The sequence below is a fragment of the Hyperolius riggenbachi genome, chromosome 1, assembly GCF_040937935.1.
Source record: "Hyperolius riggenbachi isolate aHypRig1 chromosome 1, aHypRig1.pri, whole genome shotgun sequence".
NCBI classification, from domain to species: Eukaryota; Metazoa; Chordata; class Amphibia; order Anura; family Hyperoliidae; genus Hyperolius; species Hyperolius riggenbachi.
The window spans coordinates 517,145,637-517,170,905 of NC_090646.1; the positions used below are offsets into that span (position 1 = coordinate 517,145,637).

General features: G+C 45.3%; 1 protein-coding gene across 3 annotated transcripts; it reads left to right on the forward strand.

Annotated features, from left to right (window-relative positions):
- Positions 1-1,891: 1,891 nt before the first annotated feature.
- Positions 1,892-19,894, forward strand: LOC137524654 (uncharacterized). 3 transcript variants are annotated; one of them, XM_068244774.1, is made up of 5 exons: positions 1,892-1,982; positions 2,133-2,273; positions 7,992-8,121; positions 13,691-13,824; positions 17,787-19,894. In XM_068244774.1, the coding sequence occupies exons 2-5, from the start codon at positions 2,154-2,156 to the stop codon at positions 18,588-18,590; spliced, it is 1,188 nt and encodes a 395-aa protein (XP_068100875.1). In that variant the 5' UTR covers positions 1,892-1,982; positions 2,133-2,153; the 3' UTR covers positions 18,591-19,894. The 3 variants fall into 3 exon arrangements, with proteins under 3 accessions (XP_068100875.1, XP_068100891.1, XP_068100883.1); XM_068244790.1 differs by having other exon boundaries at positions 2,133-2,165; XM_068244782.1 differs by lacking the exon at positions 1,892-1,982 and adding an exon at positions 7,700-7,794 and having other exon boundaries at positions 2,191-2,273.
- The last annotated feature ends 5,375 nt before the right edge of the window (positions 19,895-25,269 follow it).

Consider the following 25,269-nt stretch of genomic DNA (forward strand, 5'->3'; position numbering starts at 1 on the left):
TTCACACTTGCGGTGGCCCTCCGGAATCGCCGTGCCGGAGCCGCACCGCCTGCAGAACGGACGCACGGCATAGCAATTAAAGCCTATGCGTCCGTTCACATGGGTCCGTTCTGCAGAACCGGAGCCGGACCGGATCCGGGCCGGATCCGGACTCCGGCCTCCGTTCCAACATGCGCTATTTTTTCATCCGGCCCCTCCGGCAGCCGTATCCGGGGAGGAGCCGGACTGCACCATCCGGCCAATACAAACAAATGGGAACCGGAGGCCGCACAACACACTGGCTGAGAAATCCGGATGTTCTACCCCACTTCCTATGCGGATTTTTGCGGCGATATTGGCTGGGGACACATGGGCAAGCATTTTGGAGTGGAGCAGCACGAGCTGGAGGTGTTGGCAGGATGTTGGCAGCATGTCGGAGGTGGAGGTGAGTGCTAAACAGCAGAGGGCCTGATTCCACAGGTCCCCCTTCTGCTGACCTCCCAGACCCCATTTTTTTTTTTTTTCCGTTAACTTTGCCAAACGGATCCGGATCGCATCCTGATTACCACCTGATGCAACCTGACCGGATCCGGATCGGATCCGGATCAGAACCGTACGGTTCCGATCCGGATCCGGTCCGGATCCGGTCAGGTCATCCGGTCCGTTTGGCAAACAACCGCTAAGGCCCCGTTCACACTTGCGGTTTTGTCAAAACCGCACCGGATGTCCGGAACGCACCGGAGCCGGACCGGACCTGATCCGTACGGTTCCTATCCGGATCCGGTCCGGATCCGGTCCGTTTGCATCCGGTTTCCGTGCGGTGTGAACACGGTTGCGGTCCGGATCCGGTTTCTTAAGGAGATAACATCCTGTAAATACCTGGGGTCTGGGAGGTCAGCAGAAGGGTCTGGGGTCATTGTTGGAGACAGGTGGACGTGTGGAGACCATCCGTGGATACAGAGACTGCAGTTGGGACCATGGATCCAGGCATTTTTTACTCGTAAACCTGGGAATTCTCTCCTTCCTGTTGTTCGCCTCCTCGTTATCAGACATCAGACATGTTGCTGCCAAAACGAGCTCCAGCATGAAATCGCTGCTGCCCCACTCTTTGAACGCTGGGCCCATGTGGTCCCCATCCAAAATGCATAGGAAGTGGGGTAGAACGTCCGGTTTTTGTAGCCAGTGTGTTGTGCGCTCTCCGGCTCTCATTGCTTTGTATTGGCCGGATGGTGCAGTCCGGCTCCGCTCCGGATACGGCTGCCGGAGGAGCCGGACCAAAAAATAGCGCATGTTGGAACGGACGCCGGAGTCCGGATCCGGTCCGGATCCGGCCCGGCTCCGGTCCGGCAGAACGGACGCATAGGCTTTCATTGCTATTGCCGTGCGTCCGTTCCGTCCGTTCTGCAAGCGGTCCGGCTCCGGCACGGCGATTCCGGACGGCCACCGCTAATGTGAACCGGGCCTTATGTGAACCGGGCCTTACAGAGTATTTGTGGGTATGCTTAAATGCATATCCACGCCATCTGCTCAGGGTCCCTAAACTGTGCTTGGTCTTCAAAAAATGATACAAACAGCCAATCAAACACATTTTTCAGGAGAAAACGATATATATGTACATCTGTAGGAGTCCTAAAAGAGGAACAAATAAGGAAAACGAGGGATGGGGACTGAGTTCCCAAAGAGGGACAGTCCATCTGAAAAAAGACAGTTGGGAGCTGTGCACTTGGTTACATTTGTCTTGGTTACATTTTATTTAGTATACTCATTCAAACACGAAGACTCTCAATTTAGCTTTGCCGACTGCACGCTGTATACGATATTATATGATGGCAGCACCACCTAGTGGTGGAAAGACATGTTTACAGGAACCAGCAGAGATACTATAGCGTCGGAGTTTTCTGGTTGCCAGCAACAATAATGGCCGCTTAATGAATGTGAGCGGATGTCTGTATTGGACACGTGTTTCTAAATAAGTGAGTAAAGGAAGTGCGACTTACATCTAGGTAAGCTGACAGCTGTGATAGCTGCTGAGTGACTGCGTCATGTGTATGGTCATTGTTTGAACAGCACGTGTGTTTATATGCCCTAATAAAAAAAAAAAGTGCACAACAGTTTGAGCATTGCTATCGGTTTTCATTTATTTTTTACACTAGATCTCTGCGCTTGGCCTGCTGATGGCAGCAGAGGTGAGGACTCTGCAGTTTTCAGAATGGGACACTGGCAAGAGGAGACTGAGATACTTATTCATATGTCCCCCCTTCTCTTTTAAGCTACATCATTGCCAAACAGCACAGGTTTGTACAAATGATTTGCAAGGAAAGGATAGGCTCGTTATCATAGAGGAAAGGAATTCTGGGGTGCTTGCCAGGGGCGGGCTGAGGCACAGGCGAGAGAGGCTCCAGCCTGAGAGCGCAGTGTAGGAGGGGGCGCATAACTCACTCAGCTATCATTCCCCTATTGTGCTTGAAGCAGAGGGAAATAAAAAGGGGATACATGGCAGTGACTGCAAGCAAGATAACTAAAGATGAAGGTGTTGGGGGTCCTGAGGGGCCTCTTAGTCTAATAGCAATCACTGTGTGACAGCTGGGGTGGGAGGGATGGAGGGGCGCACTTTGGTGTCTCAGCCTTGGGTGCTGGAGGACCTTGTCTCGGCTCTGGTGCTTGCAGATGGCATGCAGCTTAGTATTGGGCTAGTAGTCAGAAGTCCATTTAATTGGCCCAGTTCCAAGTTGCATGCATTCTTATGCATAGTACAGATGGTGCAATTTATCTACAGATTCAATAATTTCCAACAGGTCCGATCTGCTTTCCAGTTGATTTTGTACAGATGTGGTTAGAAAAATTGATTAGAAAAACTATAGGAAATCAGTTCAGACCTGTTGCAAATGATTGATTCAATCTGACAGGAAATTGCATGGTGTGTACCAGGCATTAGCATCTAAGTGACCATTTCTATTTGTAATGTGGGAAATGAAGTGAGAGAGTTGTTGATTCACCTACCTGACACACTACTGGGGAAAATTTATCAAAATCTGTGCAAGGACCATTTGTGCAAAAATGCAGAGATTGCTTGGAGCAAGTAATCATTCATGGCTCTGTGCATCTGCTTCCTTTGTGCTCCAGATTTCATTGCATTGGTTTGGTGAAACCTGCCTGGAACCCACCTGCAATTCCAAAAGCGCTAGGTTAATGTTAAGGTAGCCATATACAATTTTTATTTTGTATAAGATTTTAAAGGGAAAAAAACCAGAATAATCCATTTGAGAAAGGGATTATTTTCAATTTCTTCTCTATTTGATCTTTTGGTCGAATAAACGGTAAAATCAAACGATTTGATTGTACCGTGTATGGGCACCTTTAGTCAATGCAAGGTGGATCCACTTTCTTGTCTGGTCTAGCAGATTTTTTGCAATTTTCCTGAAGTAATCCGTAGCCTACAATTACCGGCCAATCATGATTGCGGTGGAAATCATGGAACTTTGCGCTTTTGGAAATCGTGATTTCAAAAGGTCCTAAGACCTGGGACCCACTAGAGTGCTTTAAGACACGCTTTGGAATCACTGGCAACTCCTAAAGCTCTAGTCTAATAAAAAGCAATGGAGGAGATCCCACAGGATTGATTCAATTTGGTGAAATCGTAATTGCCATGGATGCAACATTTTTGGAGGGATTTCATAGGGGAAAGCAGGGCCTAAAAAAGCTCTGGAAATCGCCCCTTTAAAGGGACCCTGAGCAGTACTTTGAATCAAAAATTTAACTTACCTGGGGCTTCCTCCAGCCCACCTTAGACCGCGAGGTCCCCCGGCGTCCTGGCTCTTCTGCGGGTCCCGCTGGCAGCTCCGTTGCTTTTACTTACCTGGGGCTTTCTCCCGCCCCTTGTCGCCAACTGTCCCGCGCTGACAGCCGACTGTCCTGCTCCGTTCGCAGCCGCTGGCCTGGGGTCCCCGCATGGTGCAGAGGACGACATCGAGGTGGTCCTTACTGCGCGAGCGCCGCTGTCAATCAAGCCTACGTTGTACACAGCGTACTGTGCAGGCGTAGTAGTTCTGAGCCTGCGCAGTAAGCCGTGGACAATGTGGCCTTGATTGACAGCAGCGCTCGTATAGGACGCCTGGAGGGACATCGTGCGGTGACCCTGGGCCGGTGGTGGAAAGCGGAGCTGCGACGTGGGACATGTCAGCTGCAAGGGGCTGGAGAAAGCGGAAATACATAATTTACCTTGGTTTTTATGAAAAAATAAACACATTCAAAACACAATACATCTGCGTCACCATTGACATTCATTCTATGCTGTCACGGACGGTTGCGGGGCCGCAGACGCGTCCTGGAACTACCCGTGAAGAAAAAGCGATCGCACTCGATTCTCTGCATCGATTGCGCTTCAGATTAATATTATTTTAGTATTTATATAGTGCCAACATATTATGCAGCGCTGTACAGTGTATATGTATATATATATATATTGTCACTAACTGTCCCTCAAAGGAGCTCACAATCTAGTCCCTACCATAGTCATATATCTATATATATTATGTAGTGTAAGTACTGTAGTCTAGGGCCAATTTTTTTTAGGGGGAGCCAATTAACTTATCTGTATGTTTTTGGAATGTGGGAGGAAACCGGAGTGCCCGGAGGAAACCCACGCAGACACGGAGAGAACATACAAACTCTTTGCAGATAGTGCCCTGGCTGGGATTCGAACCGGGGACCCAGCGCTACAAGGTGAGAGTGCTAACCACTACGCCATAGATCAATAGAATCTGGATTGGTTGTGTAGGGGCTACCTGTAGCAACCTGGAGTTTCTCCTTCTCCCAGCTGTCACGGAATAGCCGGAAGGAACGTCGGCGAATCTGGCAGATTCACCGTCGACTTTCCGATGTCTTGGTCGGATTTGCCAGTCATTGCAGCAAGCAGAACTGACAGTCCTGTTTTTTTTTACCCACTTCAGGACTCAGCTTTTACCCCCCCTTAACCCTCCTGGCGGTTTAATTATTTCCGCCAGGAGGCAACGCAGCAGTTTTTTGTTTTTTTTTTAAATCATGAAGCGAGCCCAGGGCTCGCTACATGATAGCCGCTGCTCAGCGGCATCCCCCCGCCCGCTTCGATCAGGAAATCCCGTTCAAAGAACGGGATTTCCTGGAGGGCTTCCCCCGTCGCCATGGTGACGGGGCGGGATGACGTCAGTGACGTCATTTGGAGTCCCGATCCACCCCTCGGCGCTGCCTGGCACTGATTGGCCAGGCAGCGCACGGGGTCTGGGGGGGGGGGGGCGCGCGGCGCGACGGATAGCGGCGATCGGTGTGCTGACGCAGCTAGCAAAGTGCTAGCTGCGTCCAGCAAAAAAAAATTAACTAAATCGGCCCAGTAGGGCCTGAGAAAACCTCCTGCGCAGCTTACCCCGAACTACGTCCGGGGTTACCGCCAGAAAGGTTAAGGACCAGCGCTGATTACTAAGATCTGTGCTGGGTGGGCTCTACAGCCCCCAGCGCAGATCAAATACCAGGCAGAGCAACCAGATCGCCCCCCTTTTTTCCCCACTAGGGGGATGATGTGCTGGGGGGGTCTGATCGCTCCTGCATGCGTGTGGGTGGCGGCACCTCAAAGCCCCCTCCACCGCAGGATTCCCCCTCTCCCTCTTCTCCCTCCCTGTCCCGGAGATCGGAGGCTGCACAGGAACGGATCTGTCCTGTGCAGCCTCTAACAGGCTCCTGCCTGTCATGTGACAGCGATCCCCGGCCGCTGATTGGCCAGGGATCGCTGATCTAGTACAACGCTGCTACTGCTAGCAGCGTTGTAAAAATGTAAACAAAGCGGATTATTTCCGCTTGTGTTTACATTTAGCCTGCGAACTGTGATCGGCAGCCCGCAGGCTATTCACAGAGCCCCCTGCCGTGAATTGACAGGAAGCAGCCGCTCGCGTGAGTGGCTGTTTCCTGATTAATTAGCCTGCAGCCGGCGACGCAGATGTGCGTCGCTGGTCCTGCAGCTGCCACTTTGCCGGCGCGCGTTATGAGTGCGCGGTCGGCAAGTGGTTAAACTACAAGTTTTTTTTCTCCTCTGCCTAACTTAGGTGCAGGATGTCTTTTGATGTGTTAATTAGCCCGGGCCTGTGTCCAGGAGGATGTTTATTCTCAATTACCTCCATTTGGTGAGCCTTTCATAACAGGGAGAGCAAGGAAGCTAATCCCAGCAGGGGGCTATTCAAAACCTGCTTTCACTCCAGTCTATCCGGCACCGATCACGGGCCATCTGAATGCATATGAGGTATGGTTTCTTGTCGATTCTATGGCAACCATACGTCGCACAGCTATGAAATTCATATAGTCTTATTCGGTAAAATCTGGCCATCGTGCTGATATGAAATTCATTGTGATAGCCCGTCCGGTTATTGAGGTATGACCCTTCTCAAGAACTGGGTCTGCTGCACTAGCCATGTCTGATGTCATATTAGTCTGTATTTTCCGACCAGTATGAATCTGTTATCCCCCTAAATATAACGTGTATCGTTTGTGAGTTACGGCAGTTTGTAAGTTTAAAACCTAAAATCTCTCAGAAGAAATGAACTGTCATTGGTGCGTAATTCAGAGGGGGCTGGCGTTGCCACACCCCCAAACCAGCTTCATCAAAAGTATCTGCGAGGGGCCCTCCCCTCAGTCCTCCACATTCCATCTGTATGAGAACGATCTGCTGCCAGCCAGGGGACCATGTGGTTGGCGGCCATCTTGTCTGAACTGAAACTGACATTTTCCATTTTGCTTGGATTTTAAATTAAGCTGAAACAAAGGACTTTATGATTCTTCCCACAAAAAGGACATCTTTCAAGGAACTAAGTATTTTTCCTCCCTTTCTCTTATTTTTCATACTGGCTATTACTGTTTTAATAATTGTTGATTTTAATAATTGTCTGTATATATTATTTATATTGCCCGTGAATAAAAGACTTTATTCACTGTTCCGCTACCCTATTATTCAGCATACACAGGAACTGAACTCAGACTTCTGAAGAGACGTTACTATTGTTGATATCTAGACAGAATAGAGTGTGTTTAACCATTTTTATTCGCAGGACCAGTCAGTCAGTCGGGTCCACTGGCCCATACCAGTGGTGGTGGCAGATACCCTGAAATAGTGTGTACAGTTGTAATTACCGTACCTCACAGGCTCCCTTCTGGTCGGGCTGCTGCCCAAATTTCTGTCGGTTTCTGCGCAAAGATCGCGACCAAAGCTTGCATGGTCTGTGTGCTGAAACCGATTGGAAGGCAGTTTGCGGTCTGACCACTAGGGCTCCTGTGACATATGCGTTTTGGAAAAATGTGCAGCAAGCCTGCGTTTTAAAAACACACATTGCAGAACGCAGACATGTGTAGTTTTCATACGGCCCATTGACTTGCATTATGTGCGTTAACACTGCGTTTTCCACAGCGCTAGTGTTTCTGCTTAGTATGGTCCTACCCTTAGAGACGAGGAAGGGTTATGTAGGAAATACCTCTACTGCAATTGGACGTCCCTTCCCCATTACTTCCCATTACTCTGCAACAAGCTGCTTGTTGCTAGATGTGGGGTGGGGGGGGGGGGCTGTCAGCAGCTTGGAGGGCACAGAGAGGCATGTCTTTTAGATGGGAACATGCTTCTATGTCCCTTTTTTTAATATTAAAAACTGCCTCGGGTACACTTTAAAATGAAATAGATATGTCAGCCTCTATATTTCTTTTACTTCAGGTGTCCTTTAATGCAAAGCCTGCATGCAGCGAGTTAGAATAACGCAGTCCGTTACTCCGCAGTACTGTGAACAGCCCCATAGAATTCTCTCGGCAGTGAGTTGACAAGCAGAATTATTCTACAACACAACTGAGTACTGTGAACTAGCCTTCAACTTTAAAAACATAAAGTAGGCAATATACTTGACATTAGCCATATTCGCTCTTGTACGAATTGTCAGTGTCAAGAAAAACATTGATTTTTGCCAACTACGCTTTGCTATGCTTGTCTGAATTACTCCTGTGTTTTGCAGGCTGACCTGATTCCTGTTTTCCTTGGAGCTGATGTTGTTTCACAAACACAAGTACGGACAGAAAATCATCCCAAAATTCACGCCAAGTTTGCAAAGAAGGGATTAGCTACAAGGCTTGATTTTAGCCCAGGTACTTTGAATTTACCAGTATATATATATATATATATATATATATATATATATATATATATATATATATATATATATATATATATATATATATATATATATTTAGGCACCAGTCATGAAAATCCAAGCATAATATGTGTGTTATATACAGTACTAGTGACCTTAGCCCGTATAAAAATGGGCTAGGTTTTGCACCGCGCACATCAACGCTCATGCGCCCGATCGCCCCTTCTGGCCCCGTCCTCCTGTTCAGTGTCTCTGCGTCCCTCCCTGCACATGCGCACTACAAAAACACACACACACAGGCACATGGGACGCAGAGACAATTGCGTTTTATTAGGTAGGATGTACCCAAACAGGATTAACACATATGCTTTCTAACACAAGCAATATTATAGGAAGTACATTAACCACTTCCACACTCTGGGTGTTCTTTACCCCCTTAGGACCTGTTTCCACTACACGCAGATTGGATGCAGAATGGATGCAGAAAAACTGACTACAATGAATGCCTATGGGAAAATCTGCATCAGAAAAGTTGCGTTTAGTGGAAACAGGTCCATAGGCATTCATTGGAGTCAGTTTTTCTGCGTGCATTCTGCATCCAATCTGTGTGTAGTGGAAACAGGCCCTTAGGGAGGGATCACGCGTATGTCTGTAGGAACCGCAAGCGGTTTTCTGCATGGTATGTGCATTCCTCTGCAGTTGAGTGCAGGTGGAGTTTTTTTTGTTAGTTTGTTTTTATAGTAGACAGTGAATTGCAAAGAGGAATCACATGCCTGGTGGAGGCAGTATGTTTCTTTTAAACTCTATGCAGAATCGCAGATGGCTTCTGAAAACACAGCAGCCTCATATGAAAGCATTGCTTACTTTTTTGCATGCGATTTTGCATTGTGACAAAACCCCTGTGATTTCAACAAGTGTGTCCCCTGCCTGGAACACAATTTTGACATTTCAACTGCTATTGGTACAGCACCATAACGTTTTCATTACTTCTAACACCTAAGAGCTCATTCACACTGCATACAACTCATTTCCATATTTTCATAAAGCAAGATGACCTCTCCCTGACAGAGAAGCTACCCATTCTGCTGCTCCAGCTGGAGAGGTGACTCTGTATTAGTAAAAGTGATAGAAAGTGCAAGAAAAAGTTTGTATTTTTCCCTCAGCTATGTCTATTTAATTATGCGGAGAAGGTAGATACCAACATGCATGTGACTCACCACAAGGAAAGAAGAATGTCCCGGTTGGCACATACCATGCATACCATGCTTATATAAGGTGATATATTATTATTATTATTAATAAGTATTTATATAGCGCCGACATATTACGCAGCGCTGTACAGTGTATGTATGTATATATATATATATATATATATATATATATATATATATATATATATATATCTTTATATATCTTGTCACTAACTGTCCCTCAAAGGAGCTCACAATCTAATCCCTACCATCGCCATATGTCTATATTATGTAGTGTAAGTACTGTAGTCTAGGGCCAGTTTTAGGGGGAGCCAATTAACTTATCCGTATGTGTTTGGAATGCGGGAGAAAACGGGAGTGCCCGGAGGAAACCCACGCAGACACGGAGAGAACATACAAACTCTTTGCAGATAGTGCCATGGCTGGGATTCGAACCAGAGACCCAGCGCTGCAAGGCGAGAGAGCTAACCACTACGCCACCGTGATGCCCCGACAGGACGTGAGGCGACGAGTGGAGAGCCCGGGAAAGAGGATTCCACGCAGGAACGGGGCTAAGTACTTTACTGCCCCCATTGCCACGGACACTGCCTGCCCTGCCTGCCACTTCTCTCCTGTGGGCGAGATATATAATCAAGTGTGCCTACAGTTTGGGATCTCAAGAAGGAACTGATGCATTTGTTCATCTATGACAATGTTTCTCAACCTGGGGTCCTCGGGCCCCTGGGGTACATTGGCACCTGTCAGGGTGGTTCCCCCAGGGGCCAAAGACAAAATGGCGGATCTCGCCTACAGGAGAGAAGTGGCAGGCAGGGCAGGCAGTGTCCGTGGCAAGGGGGGCAGTAACTTACTTAGCCCCGTTCCTGCGTGGAATCCTCTTGCCGGGCTCTCCACTCGTCGCCTCATGTCCTGTTGCCATGGTTATCCAGCAGCCTCTCATGACGTCAGAGGTGCTGCCGGAAGTAACCATAGCAGAAGGACGCGGCGAGAAGAGTAGAGCGCGAAGAGTGGTGCCCATCGAGAGGAGTCCGCACGGGACTGTGCCTAGTATACTAGGGCACCACCTGGCTATCTATTTTGGGGCACATATAGCTCGCTACCTACACTGGGGCACCACCTGTACCTGGAAATCTATACTGGGGCACCTATAGCTTGCTACCTACACTGGGGCACCACCTTTACCTGGCTATATATTCTGGGGCACCTATAGCTTGCTACCTATTCTGGGGCACCACCTTTACCTGGCTATCTATTCTGGGGCACCTATGGCTCGCTACCTACACTGGGGCTCCACCTGTACCCGGATATCTATACTGGAGCGCCTATAGCTCGCTACCTACACTATGGCACCTGTACCTGGCTACCTATTTTGGGACACCTATAGCTCGCTACCTATACTGGGGGCACCTGTACCTTGTTAACCTATATTGGGGGCAGCTATGCCTTGCTACCTATACTGGGGGACCTATACCTAGCTAGGACAGGGGGACGAGAGGAACAGAGGGGGAAAAATACACACAGGGGGAACAGAGGTGACACAGAGGGGAACAAATGGGGCACAAACTGAGGTGACACACAGGGGGACAAAAGAGGCATAGGGAGAACAGAGGGGGACAAAAGAGAATGAATTCAGGTTAAGAATGGACACAGTCCCGATCTCATTTTATTAACTGGGGACTACCAGTATTTCACTAGTATTTGGCTCCACCCACATCACTTTTTCGCCGAGTCGATTTATTCAGTAGGGGGTACATTTGCTTAGGGATGACCCACAAAGGGGTACATGTGCTTGAAAGGTTGAGAACCACTGATCTATGATAAGCTTGAGGCACAAACACATAAAGAAAGATCCACAAAGAAACTGTACTCAACATGGGAAAAATTTACCACCACATTCACAACAACAGAGATACAGACAATGATGGATCCATTTAAATATATAGCATGGTTTGCCACAAGAGATTTGCAAGAAAAACTAGGCAAACTAAAAAGCACCTAATGGAAGCAAGCAACTCCCCCTACGATTGTTCGATGATTAAACAGGGTGGATAAAATTGCACAAATGGAAGAAACTATTTTATTGTCTGAGAACAGAACGGACTAGTTCATATATACTTGGGCTTGTTGGGAGATGTTCAAATATTGTGATAATTATGAATCCCTGCTTGCCCAGGTGTGAAGTACTCAACCCAATCTATTCTTTCTTTCCTTCTTCCTTTCTCTTTCCTATTCTTGCTCTACCACTAGAGGTGACTTGGTGATCATCATCCGCTCTTATTGTTTTGCTAGACTCCTAAGGTCGGGTTTAGATTTATAATCCTGTTTGTTATATCTTATATACTCGCGTATAAGCCTAATTTTTCAGCACAAAAAATGTGCTGAAAAGTTACCCCCTTGGCTTAAAGGACCACTATCACGAACATCATAGAATTTAACCACTTGCCGACCGCGCACTCATAACGCGCGTCGGCAAAGTGGCAGCTGCAGGACCAGCGACGCAGTATTGCGTCGCCAGCTGCAGGCTGATTAATCAGGAAGCAGCCGCTCGTGCGAGTGGCTGCTTCCTGTCAATTCACGGCGGGGGGCTCCGTGAATAGCCTGCGGGCCGCCGATGGCGGCTCGCAGGCTAAATGTAAACACAAGCGGAAATAATCCGCTTTGTTTACATTTGTACGGCGCTGCTGCGCAGCAGCGCCGTAAGGCAGATCGGCGATCCCCGGCCAATCAGCGGCCGGGGATCGCCGCCATGTGACAGGGGACGTCCCGTCACTGGCTGCACAGGACGGATAGCGTCCTGTGCAGCCCGGATCTCCAGGGGGGGCCAGGTAGGAGAGGGAGGGGGAGGATTTCGCCGCGGAGGGGGGCTTTGAGGTGCCCCCCCCGCAACACCCGCAGGCAGGAGCGATCAGACCCCCCCAGCACATCATCCCCCTAGTGGGGAAAAAAGGAGGGCGATCTGGTCGCTCTGCCTGCACGCTGATCTGTGCTGGGGGCTGCAGAGCCCACCCAGCACAGATCAGCTACAACAGCGCTGGTCGTTAAGGGGGGGGTAAAGGGTGGGTCCTCAAGTGGTTAAAATACATGTAAATACATAAAAATAAGGCGCATGTTTCTTCCAGAGTAAAATTTTTTTCCTATGTTGCTGTCAGTTAAAGTAGGTAGTAGAAATCTGACAGAACCAACAGGTTTTGGACTAGCCCAACTCCTCATGGGGGATTCTCAGGGTTTTGTTTAGTTTCAAAAGCACTTAGTGAATGGCAGTTGCCCTGCCCAACTGCCCAAAAAGTGTGCAGTAAGGAGGGAGGCTGGCCAGCATCATTGTATAAATCCTTTTCAGGGAAAGTTTATATAAAGAATAAAAGCTTTGCGAAGAATCCCCCGTGATGTCAGATTTCTACTACCTACTGTAAGTGACAGCAAGATGGGAGAGAAGTAATTTATGGCTCATTTTACTTTGGAAGAAACACATTTCTTATGTGTATGTGTTTACATGTATTTAAAATGTTAACATTTTTTCGCGATAGTGGTCCTTTAAATGCTAGTCAGTGGAGTGAACGGATGGTGGAGCAGGTTTTTGTTACTGGAAGAGGAGTGTAAGGATCATGTACTAGTAATCCTACTCTTGCCAGCTGACTTGATGCTGTGCCTGTGCCCCCCCCCCCTCTCCCCCATCCCTGCAACATGGTGTGCAGAGTGTGCTGCTCAAGACTACCTGGGTTCCCAGCTTGTGGATCAGAGCATGCAAGCAATGCGTCAGCGGTGTATTGATCAAGGATTTTTATTGTGTGGCAATCGCTGTGTCTCATATCTATGACGCCATCTAGTGGTGTCTTCAGACACAGCTGTATCATCCTTGGGGCACATCTAGCTATGGGGAGAGGGGATGACTTGTACTGGGGGCACATCTAGCTACTGTTGAGGGGGCTATATTCGGGAGGGAGCTTATACGCGAGTCAATCACTTTTTCCTGGTTTCTGAGGGAAAAGTGGTCACCTCGGCTTATACACGGGGCGGCTTATACATGAGTATATGCGGTACATGCTTTTCGTCCTAAGGAGATGCTTATGTAATGTACCTTTCCTATTATCTATAGAAATCACCTAATGCCCTAGATCTGTTAGTGAGATTGGTCTCCCATGGGGATCATGCAAATCTGTATCTCTTGGAGTATTGTCTGTACAAGCCCCAATGGGTAGAAATTTCTGTAACTTTTTTTTTTTGTGTGTTAATAAAACATTTAAAAAAATGATAGAAAGTTTACTGTGTTTTAATCTAGTAACAGCAATATTACAAATCTTGTATATTACAATTTAAAGTTTGGGGTTCTGTTTTTGTTTTGTTTTTTAATTCCTCCAGATTTCAAGTTTGAGAAGTTGCGACTTCCTGGTGGACTGAACAGTCTGTGGTTTTATAGCATTCAGGGGCTTTTTAAAGTGGCTTTTGATCTATACAGCAGAGAAGAACAGCTGGCAGTCATTGAGAGTCTTCAGGTATTGATTATATTTTTCTTTAACTGACAGTTGCTTATGTTAGATATTACTAAAGTGGTTAGAGAGATGGCGATGGTAGTGAAATAAGCTATGCCAACCAGTCTCTCTAGTTGAGAGGTGTCATAACAATGGCAATCAATTAGAATAATTGTTGATTAATACATATTGCCGCTTGTCTTAATATAGAAAGAACAATGGGGCAAGTGTAACAGCACAACTGTACAAACGAGTGGAGATGCCCAGATCAAGCATTCAGCTTCACTTACCAACAAGTTTTCATCTTCTTCCTACTGCACTGGCTTTGAAATCAACCAAAGCTCTTTGACAATTTAGTTGAATAAGATTATATTGTTTACCTGCTTACTATTTCCTAAGGGAAGTTTTTAGCGTTAAAAGCAGACCTAAATGCAGAACTTCCCCTCTGCTCTAAAAGATAAGCGGCATAATAACCATTAATGAAATACATTTCTTTGTCACAGCTTACAGAATTCCTACAATAATTCTGCAGTGTCTGCTTTCTGATTTCACGGGGGCACAGAAAGAGTTTACTTCCTGTGTTTACGTATTAACACATAAGGCTGGGAACACACTTAGTAGAATCGCATGCTTTTTTCCCATAGCATATAGTGAAAATCACATGCGATTCTACTAAGTGTGTTCCCAGCCTAACGCTGCGCACAACTCATCACGGTTCAGATAGAGCTAACAGCTCAAATTACATTTGTGATTACTTGCAGATAAGGGATAATTAGACGGGCTGTTCTCTGTAAATACACACAGGGTGGTTTTCTCTGAGTTTTTTTCCTTGTCTCCTGTGCAAGAGTGTAGGACCACTTTAACTACCTGGGGACCGCCTAACGCCGATGGGCGTGGCCGCAGCGGCAGCCCCAGGACCGCCTAACGCTGATTGGCGTCAAGTCCTGGGGCTGCAGTTTCCCAGGGAACGGCCGAGCGCATGTGCGATCGTTCCCTGCCACTTCACGGAATGGAGATCCGTGATTAGCCTGCTAGCCGCCGATCGCGGCTAGCAGGCTGTTTGTAAACGAAAGGGGAAAGAAATCCCCTTTGTTTACATCCGTACAACGCTGCGATCCCCGGCAGCGCTGTACGACATCGGCGATCCCCGGCCTCTGATTGGCCGGGGAGCGCCGTCCTCTCATAGGCTGATGCCTATGAGAGGTGGAACAGGACGGATCACCATCCTGTTCCATTCAGAGCACAGAGGGGAGGAGGGACTGGGAGAGAGAGCCTTGATGAGGCTGAAGGAAAAAATAAATAAACTGTCCGATCGCTGGGCTCAATAGCTGGGATGTGCAGGAGGCTGAAAAGCCTGCACAGCCCAGCGCAACAAAAAAGAGCCTGGTCGTTAGGGGGGGTTAGCACTGTGGTCGTCAAGTGGTTCAATTAATTCCTTTAAAATAAGTTGTATGTAACACAATATTGATACCGGTAGTTGAAGGATTTATATTATACAGTATTTCACAAAAGTGAGTACACCTATCACATTTTTGTAAATGGGACAACACTGAAGATAGGACACTTTGAAACAATGTAAAGTAGCCTTTAAAAAAAAAAATTCTGTACAGAAAGATACACGTTGCGACTGATTTACTAAAGCAGTATTGTTCTCACCTTCCTCTGCCATTATTTTATTCCCCCAATATGTAGTTACTTATAACACCCTATGAGAAAAAATCATCATGTTCTTGATCACTATGCATTTATATAGCACTGACACATTTTATTGTTATTGATTTATAAAGTACCAACATACCTTGGGCCCAATCCAATTAACTTTTTCTCATGAGTGATATTTTCACATCTTATAAATAAAATGCCTTTTAGGCCTCCAACAAGAAAGAAAATACTCAGAATAAGTACTTTTTCACCTGCTTTTGGGGTACTTTTTTCAATCGCAGATCGCTAAACAGTTATTTTAACCACTTGAGGACCCACGCTTTACCCCCCCCCTTAAGGACCAGCGCTGTATTCTGTGATCTGTGCTGGGTGGGCTCTGCAGCCCCCAGCACAGATCAGGTAGCAGGCAGAGCGACCAGATCGCCCCCCTTTTTTCCCCCCTATGGGGATGATGTGTAGGGGGGTCTGATCGCTCCTGCTGGCTGAGGTTTGCGGGGGGGGCACCTCAAAACCCCCCTCGGCGGCGACATTCCCCCCCTCCCTCTCCTACCTCCCTTCCCCTCGGAGATCCGAGGCTGCACAGGAACGGATCTGTCCTGTGCAGCCTCTAACAGGCTCCTGCCTGTCATGTGACAGCGATCCCCGGCCGCTGATTGGCCGGGGATCGCTGATCTGGTACAACGCTGCTACTGTTAGCAGCGTTGTACGAATGTAAACAAAGCGGATTATTTCCGCTTGTGTTTACATTTAGCCTGCGAGCCGCGATCGGCGGCCCGCAGGCTATTCACGGAGCCCCCCGCCGTGAATTGACAGGAAGCAGCCGCTCGCGCGAGCTTCCTGATTAATTAGCCTGCAGCCGGCGACGCAGAACTGCGTTGCTGGTCCTGCAGCTGCCACTTTGCCGACGCGCGTTATGAGTGCGCGGTCGGCAAGTGGTTAAACAGAAGATGACAAAAAACAATCTCCCATGAGAAAACTTAGCAGAAAAGGTGAATAGGATCAGGCCCATTGTCTGCAGAGCTGCTGGTTACATGGAACAATTCATGCATATTTGTTACACTCGGTGGTATATTCTCCACAGTCAGCACGTAATGCATAACCTGACGTGAAGGAGACAGACACGCAAGCACAAGGAACCAGGATATCCCCAGTGATAGTGCGAACGCACTAGTGGAGGAGAGGACTGACTCGAGTAGGAGATGTGGCACACAGAGCAGGCATATATGATATTCCTAGCATATTACAATTACAGCTATCAATGAAACTACAAACAGCTGACTAACATATGTATATATCGGCGATGAACCGATATATAACATAAACAAGGAACACTGGCTAGGAACTGGAGCAATACAGGGAACAGGACTAGGAAGGATTTGCTACTTCTACACAGAAGTGAGCGCAATCCACGCAAGGTAACAGGAACAGGACTGAACTAGCTAAGCATGGGTGATCACGCGAAGCGCAACCTACTGAAACGTGCTGGAAACTGACTGACTGAACACAGGATATAAACAGTTCGAGTACGTATATATCAGCAACACTGATTTATTAACGTAACACGAATACAAGGAAAATATCAAACACACTAGTATGCGTATATATTGGCGATGAACCAATATATGATGCAAGACTAGCAAAGTAACAAATACTGATAAACAAGAACAGGACTAGAAGGACTCACTGACTCCTACACAGGAGTCCACATGAATTAACACTAGAACCAGGAACACGGTCAGGGGCCCAGAGAAACAGCGAGACAGGCTGATGCTGAAACTATGATAGCCCGAGGAGCACTGCAGGAAGCAGCTCTTTATACTGAGGTCATCCAATGGGGGCAGACATGCAGATTCCCACATAGGTGAATGATAATCAGTCACAAGCTGGCAGCAGGGAAAGGCAGACAAAGCTATGCAACCTGCATGAAAGGGATTGCAGCTCCACTGCAACAGACAATGTTTGACTTCACAAGAGCATCCCAAACTGTCATGAACTGCAGAGCGACTGCAGATGAAATCAACACTTAGTGTGAGTGCAAGCAAAACTGCGAGCAAATGCATGTAAAGAAATCAAAAACTGCTTGTCTACAGAACAACTGCAGCCAGCAGTACATGCTGCAGAAGTGATCATAACAATATTGATGGTCAATGAGGTGTAAATAATTGCAGTTGTTACAGGATTATGTAAATGTATGCAGTGTCTTTCTGCCTATCATTTGATCATGTTTATTAATTTACCATATTAATCTGTGCCCACTTATCAGTCTGTCTCATGAAATGCCTCTTTCTATAATACTCACCAACCTGCACAATGTAATGTTTTAGGAGCTGTGGAAGTCCCATCTCGGGGATGATCTGCTGAGTAAATGTTACATGCTCAAGCACTGTCTTGGAAATCCAGAAGATCCTGTACCAGTCTTCAAGCAAACAGAGGAGCCTGGCTGCCATGAAGCATCATCTGGCTGCTCTTCTACAGGGTTACATCCCATTCGTAGAGCTCCTCAGAACCTTCCAGCAGAACACAACTACTGCATGACTAAAGAAGCTCAATCTTCATGCCACTCACAGGAAACCTTGGGCAATGACTTCTTCATTCAAAGAATTAAATCTTTATTAGTCACCTGTTCTAGTACAGTGATTGATGCATGTGAACAGCTGAAGAAAACCATTGTGGCATTAATAGAGGTTGTTGATCATGTGTTCAGTGGACATGGGCACTTAGAGATGATTTTAAGCATTGTCCAGCTTTTAGAAACTGTGAGTCGCCTGCCTAATGAGAAGGGCACCGAACCCTCTGTCTATGAGAATCGTCTGCTGCTTGAGGTTAGCAGCTGGCTGGGAGAACGCTTCCACACTGAGAATGACCGCATCAGTCAGCAGGTAGAAGAATTTAAGAGGAAACATATTGACCGCATCTCGGACTTGCCACCTGCTGAGGAACTGGTGTCTGCCTTATTTCCTAACGCCATGAAACTTTTACTGCTGAAATGGATGGGGCTAGCTGACGATGCATCACTGGCCAAACTGCGGAGCGAATACCCGATTTTACTGCTGATTTTAGAATTTGCCAATCACAATCTCATAACAGGAGTTGCTCATGTTCTCTACTCCTCTTTGATATGTAAATAGTGCAGATATTAACCTACATATTTATTTAAAGGAAGCCCGAGGTGAAAGTGATATGGAGGCTGCCATATTTACTTCCTTGTAAACAATGCCAGTTACCTGGCAGTCCTGTTGATCTTCTGGCATACATAGTGTCTGAGTCAAAACCCCGGAATAAGCATAGGGCTAATCCAGTAAAACATGAGTCAGCTGAGTCAGAGTACCTGATCTGCTGCATGCTTGTTCACGGCTCGTTTCCACTATTGCGGTGCGGAATCGCCTGGATTCCACCGCTGATGAAATCGCATGCGGATGCGATTCCGTGTGCGTTTTTTGCCGCGAATTCGCATGCAAATTCGTATAGGTGAGGGTATATGCGATTTTAACCATCTCACTGCCTGTGTGAATTTACATTGGTACCTATACAAATTCGCATGCGAATTCGCAGCAAAAACCGCATGGGGAAAACGCATGCAATTTCCCTATTAAATACATTGTGTGCGATTCGCCTGCATTCCACACGCAGGCGAATTCTGAGGGCTCTGCCGTGCAGAAAAATCCCGCACAGAAAAACGCACAGCAAAACTGACAAGTGGAAACAGGCCCATCCATTTGTATTGGTTGTGCGAATCTGCATGCGGACAACGCATGCAGATTCGCAATAGTGGAAACGGGCCCTTAGGGTCTATGGATAAAAGTACAAGACACATAGGATCATGAGGACTGCCAGGCAATTGACGTTGTTTAAAAGGAAATAAATATGTCAGCCTCAATATCCCTCTCACCTCGGGTTACATATTTTTCAGGCTACATATTTTTTCAGTGGGTAACGTGGCCCTATCTCAAGAATGGCACATTGGTCCTAATTTACTAAAGTGGAAAATGACCAGTGATCTGTGATGCAGAGGAAAAAAATCAATTTGCTCTGGTTACAAAGAAGAAGAAAAAAAGGTTTGTGCACACCAATTATAGAGGCTTAAATTGTGCATTTGCTAACTTTTCGCCAGCCACCACGTTGTTCTGATATCACCGCAGGCGACAGAGAAACTGCCATTTAGAACTCTGGCTACTAAACCAATGCAATGAGAAAAGAAAGTACCCACAGGCTGGTTCTATGTAGGATTGGGACTGTACATACGCATGTCTACATGTTTCATTTTTTCCATTGTTTTCTTTTTTTAACAACGGCATTCAGGTTTTTACATCTGTTACTTATTAAAACATAGCTTTTATTTCTTTAATTTTAAAAAGTAATTTTTTCATACTCGTGTAACATTTTTAAATAAATACTATTTTGATTAAAATGCCTTTCTATTATTTTTTTTCACTGTTTAGCCATGAGAATGTTAAAAAAAAAAAAAATAAAGTTGCTGTACATAATCAAGAACGTGCTCACCATGCATTATTCATTTATAGTATTTATAAAGCGCCAACATATTACGCAGCATTGGGATGGATCACCATTTGCACAAGATGCAGATAATCATTTCAGTGCTTATTAAAGGACTACACCATGTTAGCACAAAAATCTATGTAACATGTCACAAGAACAAATTCCATTTTGTTACTGAATGTCGTTTTAATATTATTTCAACTGCAGTCTGCAGTTGATAAAGAAAAGTAAGCTTGTAACTATGGGCGTTGCAATAGCTATAGCAGCAGCTATGGGTCCCCGAAGCAGAGGGGCCCTGGTGGTACTTGTTAGAATTTAAGTATTATATGATTGAATTCGTAGGCCTTAGTTACTTTAACTGAGGTTAGTTAAAATACTTGATTTGCAGAGTATACCTTTAAAGAGGATTTCTAGAAGCACTGAAGAACAGTACAAGGATACGATGTACAGACAGAGAGGCAGTCTTGTTCTGTAAACATTTCGAGTGTTTGCATATTTTCAAAAGGTAAACAATGGCCTCCTCAGAACAAGATGATCAGTACCTGGAACATGGAATTTTACAGGCCATGCGCAGTAACTGTGCTTGTCATGTCTTATCAGCCAATAGCAGGCGATGAGTTAGTGATCCGTCCCTGCTCAGATGATGTCACATTTAACTCTTTAGAGTTTAGTATAAGAAGAGGTAACAAGTGCCCGGGGGGGGGGGGGGGGCTACTTCTGCTGCATCTGACTTCTGGCTGATGACTTCCACCCTTTACTCTTTTTGTAATGTATTATCATCTTATCTAACTGTATGCTGTATATAGGTGCACGTAGTGTAGATGTAACATAAGAGAAAGCCTAGTTGCCATGCAATGGGACCACGAGCTGTATCGCAAAAAGGACTTACTACAGAACAATTGCTTCGCTGTGTACAGATAAGCATCTGTATATCTATTTACTGAATAAACTCCTAAAAACTTTGAGTACGTCTAAGAAGTTCCATCTCCTATGCTGTTGCTGTGATGAGAGTCAAGTTATCACACTTCCTGTGATATGGTGCCGAACGAAGGTGTAGTGTTGTTGCCAATAGCAACCAACGTATAGATTCTTACAGTACTTAATGTATTCACCATTAACTTTCTTGTGTTCCTCCACCCTCTGACTTTGCCTCAATGCTCATTAACTATATGCAGTGTTAATTGCATAAGAATGTAAACTGCCCAATTTAACTCATATCCATACAGACGCGTATCTGGAAGGGTGCAGGCATGGCACGTGCCCCAGGTGCCCTCCCTCTTCAAACAACAGGGGGGGGGGCGCAGTGCTGCTGCCAACAGGGAGTAAAAATCATCCAGCAGCCTGGCAGTCTCAGTCTTTGTCATATATCTACATTAGAAGCTATTGAGAGGTGAGCTCCGAACTCCCTACCACAGATCATGTCTCAGTCCCCTGAGATAGCGGCAGATGCTTCTGGTCTAGAAGTTACAGGATCTCCCATTCATTCCCCTCTCTCTCATTCACACATTCCTCAGCCTTATCTCATTGTGCTGTTTACTTACTTTTATTTATGACACTCTCTGCACTTTAACCATTATCCTGCTGGCATCTCTGTGGCCAGTTTTAACAACTTCTCTCTTGTACAGTGTACCTCAATAGTTAAAATGCATTATATTTCTAGCTCAGTATCTATAGATCTACTGATATTTAACAGGCTTGTCAGGCTTTTATTATGTTATAACCGTCACTGCAAATGTTTCATTAAGGGTTTCTAAAGATAAGCGCTACAGTTGAATGTCCACTATACAAACTGATATCACTCTACCATCTGTTTCATTGCTTTCACTCATATGAGAGTGGTGGCTGCCATATTTATTTCCTTTTAAACAATACCGTTCCATGGAAATCCTGCTGATGTTTCTGGTCAGTAGTGTCTAAATCACACACCTGAAACAAGCATGCAGCTAATCTTGTCAGGTGTGTCATAGACATTTGATCTGCATGCTCGTTCAGGGTCTATGGCTTATGCAGGAATAACACTTGTCTTTCAGTTTTCAGCTTGCCTTTTTCTGCATACGTTTTCTGCACACCAAGTGTGTTTCTATGCAGAAAAACACATGCGTTTTTTTCACAACAGCGAATGTAATTAATACAGAAATCTGACAAAATGTGCAGAGTCATCATGCAGAATGTCAGGTTTTTTTTTTAATTTGAACGAGCCCTTTGATTAACATGAGTTCTCGGTTTTTCTGTGCAGAAAACGTGTATGAAAACGGTCATGTATGTTCCCTGCCTTAAAGTATTAGAGGCAGAGGATCAGCAGGATAGCCTAATTTATTTCATAGTGACTGCTGCATTCTGGCATTTGTGTGTGCACATGTTCTCCTTGCATGAAGGGGTTACCTTGTCCAAAAAGGTTAGACCGGATGCTGTTGATTGTAGGTGTGTCTGTCTGCGTGTGTGTGTGGGGGGGCGCAATTTTAGTATTTTCCATGGGCACTGTCTTACCTATATATGCCATTGTATCCACAGGGTAGGGGCTGGTGGCATTGCATAAGACTGCCTCCATCTGAGAGCACCATGAAAGTTTTGCTATCAGGCCTTATGATCTCTAGCTATGCCACTGCTTGTAACAATATACAGCTTGGTTTAAAACATGCACAGAATTCTTTCAGGTTTGACCTGACTTCATGTAAAGCAGGATGTAAAACATATTCCCTTTGCAATCTGTGTGCTTTAGTGGGATGCTGCAATGACACATTTATTGCCTGGACGTATCTTTTAAGTGTAGTAATAAGATTAGTTTTATGGAACACTTTACTGGGACAGTGATTGCTGTTCACATAAAGTTGTTTTTTTTAATTTTATTTTATCTTTTTTTTTCTTATAAAAGTAAATACTATTTATCCATATTGATGTCAAAATATGGTTCCTCAAAGACCAACCACTGTGGCAGAAGGGAGAGCTGATTGACCCTTAATAAATATAATCCACCATAAAATGTGCATTATGAGTCAAGTCATCAGGCACACAATCCACTGGGGATACATTCTGTGAACACACAAACATAGGTTTGCACACCATGGGGTGGTAGGTCTTCGCAATCAGAGCTGTTGAAGATGGATACATCTCATTTTGCATTGTGGTTTATGTCTTGTGCATAATATGACTGCTCTGGATACAGGTGGGTGTGATCACCTGACATCATACTATACAAAGAAAAATATTACATTGGGCCTTTCTGGAACTTCAGACCCATATAGACACACAATTACTGGCACCTGGAACAGTTGTTCATTGCTCTGGGTGACAATACATCTTAGGGCTGAAACCCACTAGAGCGATTTTTTTTTGAGCGTTTAGGGAGCGATTCAAAACGCTAGCGATTTCCCTAAATGCTTAGCTGTTAATGGATCGGACAAATTCCACTGGAGCGATTGCGATTATCAATATCGCAAACGCAGAACATGCAGCATTTTTGAGCATTAGCATTTCTGCAATGTAAAGTATATAAACGCTGGCATAATCGGTCATGAATCGCTATACAGATCGATTTTGCTAGTGTTTTTAAATTACTGCACACTGTAAAAAAATTTAAATTAATTGAAAGGACCAATCAGAATTAAAAATGCTGCACAATCGCTGGAAAAGCGTTAGACTTTTTAAAATCGCTACCAAAATCGCCACAAAACGCTCATTTAAAACGCTAGCAATTGCGATTAGCTATTTGTAGTAGATTCCAGGCCTTAAAGAGGAGCTGCCTGTCAGCCATAATATGCCAGAAAAAAAACAAACACATAAATAAATAGATAAATACTTGCTCTACTTACATAACATATGTATTGCACTGTCCACGTTTTGATTCTAGTTATTTTTCTATAGTAAAAAAAAGAGAAAATCCTACTTAGGAACTTCCATTTTAACTGTGTCTATCTTGAAGCCAATCCTGATATAATTTCCTCCCTAATGCTAGGTACACATGGTACAGTTTTCTGGCAGAGTTACCTGCCACATCCATTGTATCGTGTGTACCTAGCATTACTCTCCTCTGCCTGATTGTGTATGTATTGCCAGCCCTCCTCCCAGACACTCTTCAGGAGTACCCAGCTCTTCAATAGCAAGTGCATTGTCACTGTGTGACTCTGCAGCTTCTCAGCATGAGAAATATTAGCCAATCAGAGAGGAACAGAGGTGTGCGAGGGGAAAACGAGAGGGAAAGAGGCTTCAGCCAATCAGGCTGCATTAGTTATGTCTGAGGGGAAAAGGGGAGGAAAGTAAGGAAGATAAAAAGAAAACCCAGCATGCCCTGCAACTTCCTTTGTGCGGCAGATGTACAAAATAGGTGCCAGGGAAACTAGGTAATGATCTTTTATGGAGAAGAAAAATATGAGTTATTTTTAACTTTTGAGTGCCTCGTTGGCATCCTTATTACTTTATAAAAATAAAGAATTGATTTTATGCCTGACAGTTACACTTTAAAACACTCATTCATTGAGAAGGATATGGAGGCTACCATATGTATTTCCTTTTAAGCAATTCCAGTTGCTTGGCAGTCTTGCTGATATTTCTGGTCAGTAGCATCTGAATCACACGTCTGAAACAAACATGCAGCTAATCTTGTCACATTTTTGTCAGAAACATCCGATCTACTTGCTTTTTCAGGGTCTACAGCTAAACGTATTGGAGGCAGAGGATCAGCAAGACAGGCAGGCAATTTTCATTGTTTAAAAGGAAATAAATATGTCAGCCTCCATATCGCTCTCATTTCAAAACACAGAAAAAAATAACAGACCAGAGGCTCGGCTACAGCTGGCCCCTCAGCCGTCATTTTTTATGAGAATGAGACAAGAAGCCGATGGAATAAATATTATGTATAGGCTTTTTTCTCACTAATTTAGTTTATTAGAGAAACTAAATCGAACATACAATCGTATGAGAAAATAATGCCATAAACAATAGAGGAAGATATCTAGATCTGCAGGTGCCTGCTTAGGTCAGAAGGTTGGCATAAAGGGGCAGGAAGCAGTATTGCTGGTGGCAGGGGGAATGGTAAGGGCTGCATACCTAGTCAGGATTAGGGATGGTCGGAACATTTCTGCAGAATTCTGATTTCCAATTTCAGAAAATGGGCTTACCGTAGCAGAAATTGGTATGCGGAAATACCGCATCTCCGAAATTTTAGCCTAATAACAGAGCTTGGAAAAAGTGGACCAATCGGAGAATGCAGAATTTTTCAGTGGGAATTTTTAGATCAGTCAGTGAATGCAGAATTTTTCCACAGAAATCGAATTACTACTGTAATTTTAGGCCAATCACAGAATGCAGAAGTTT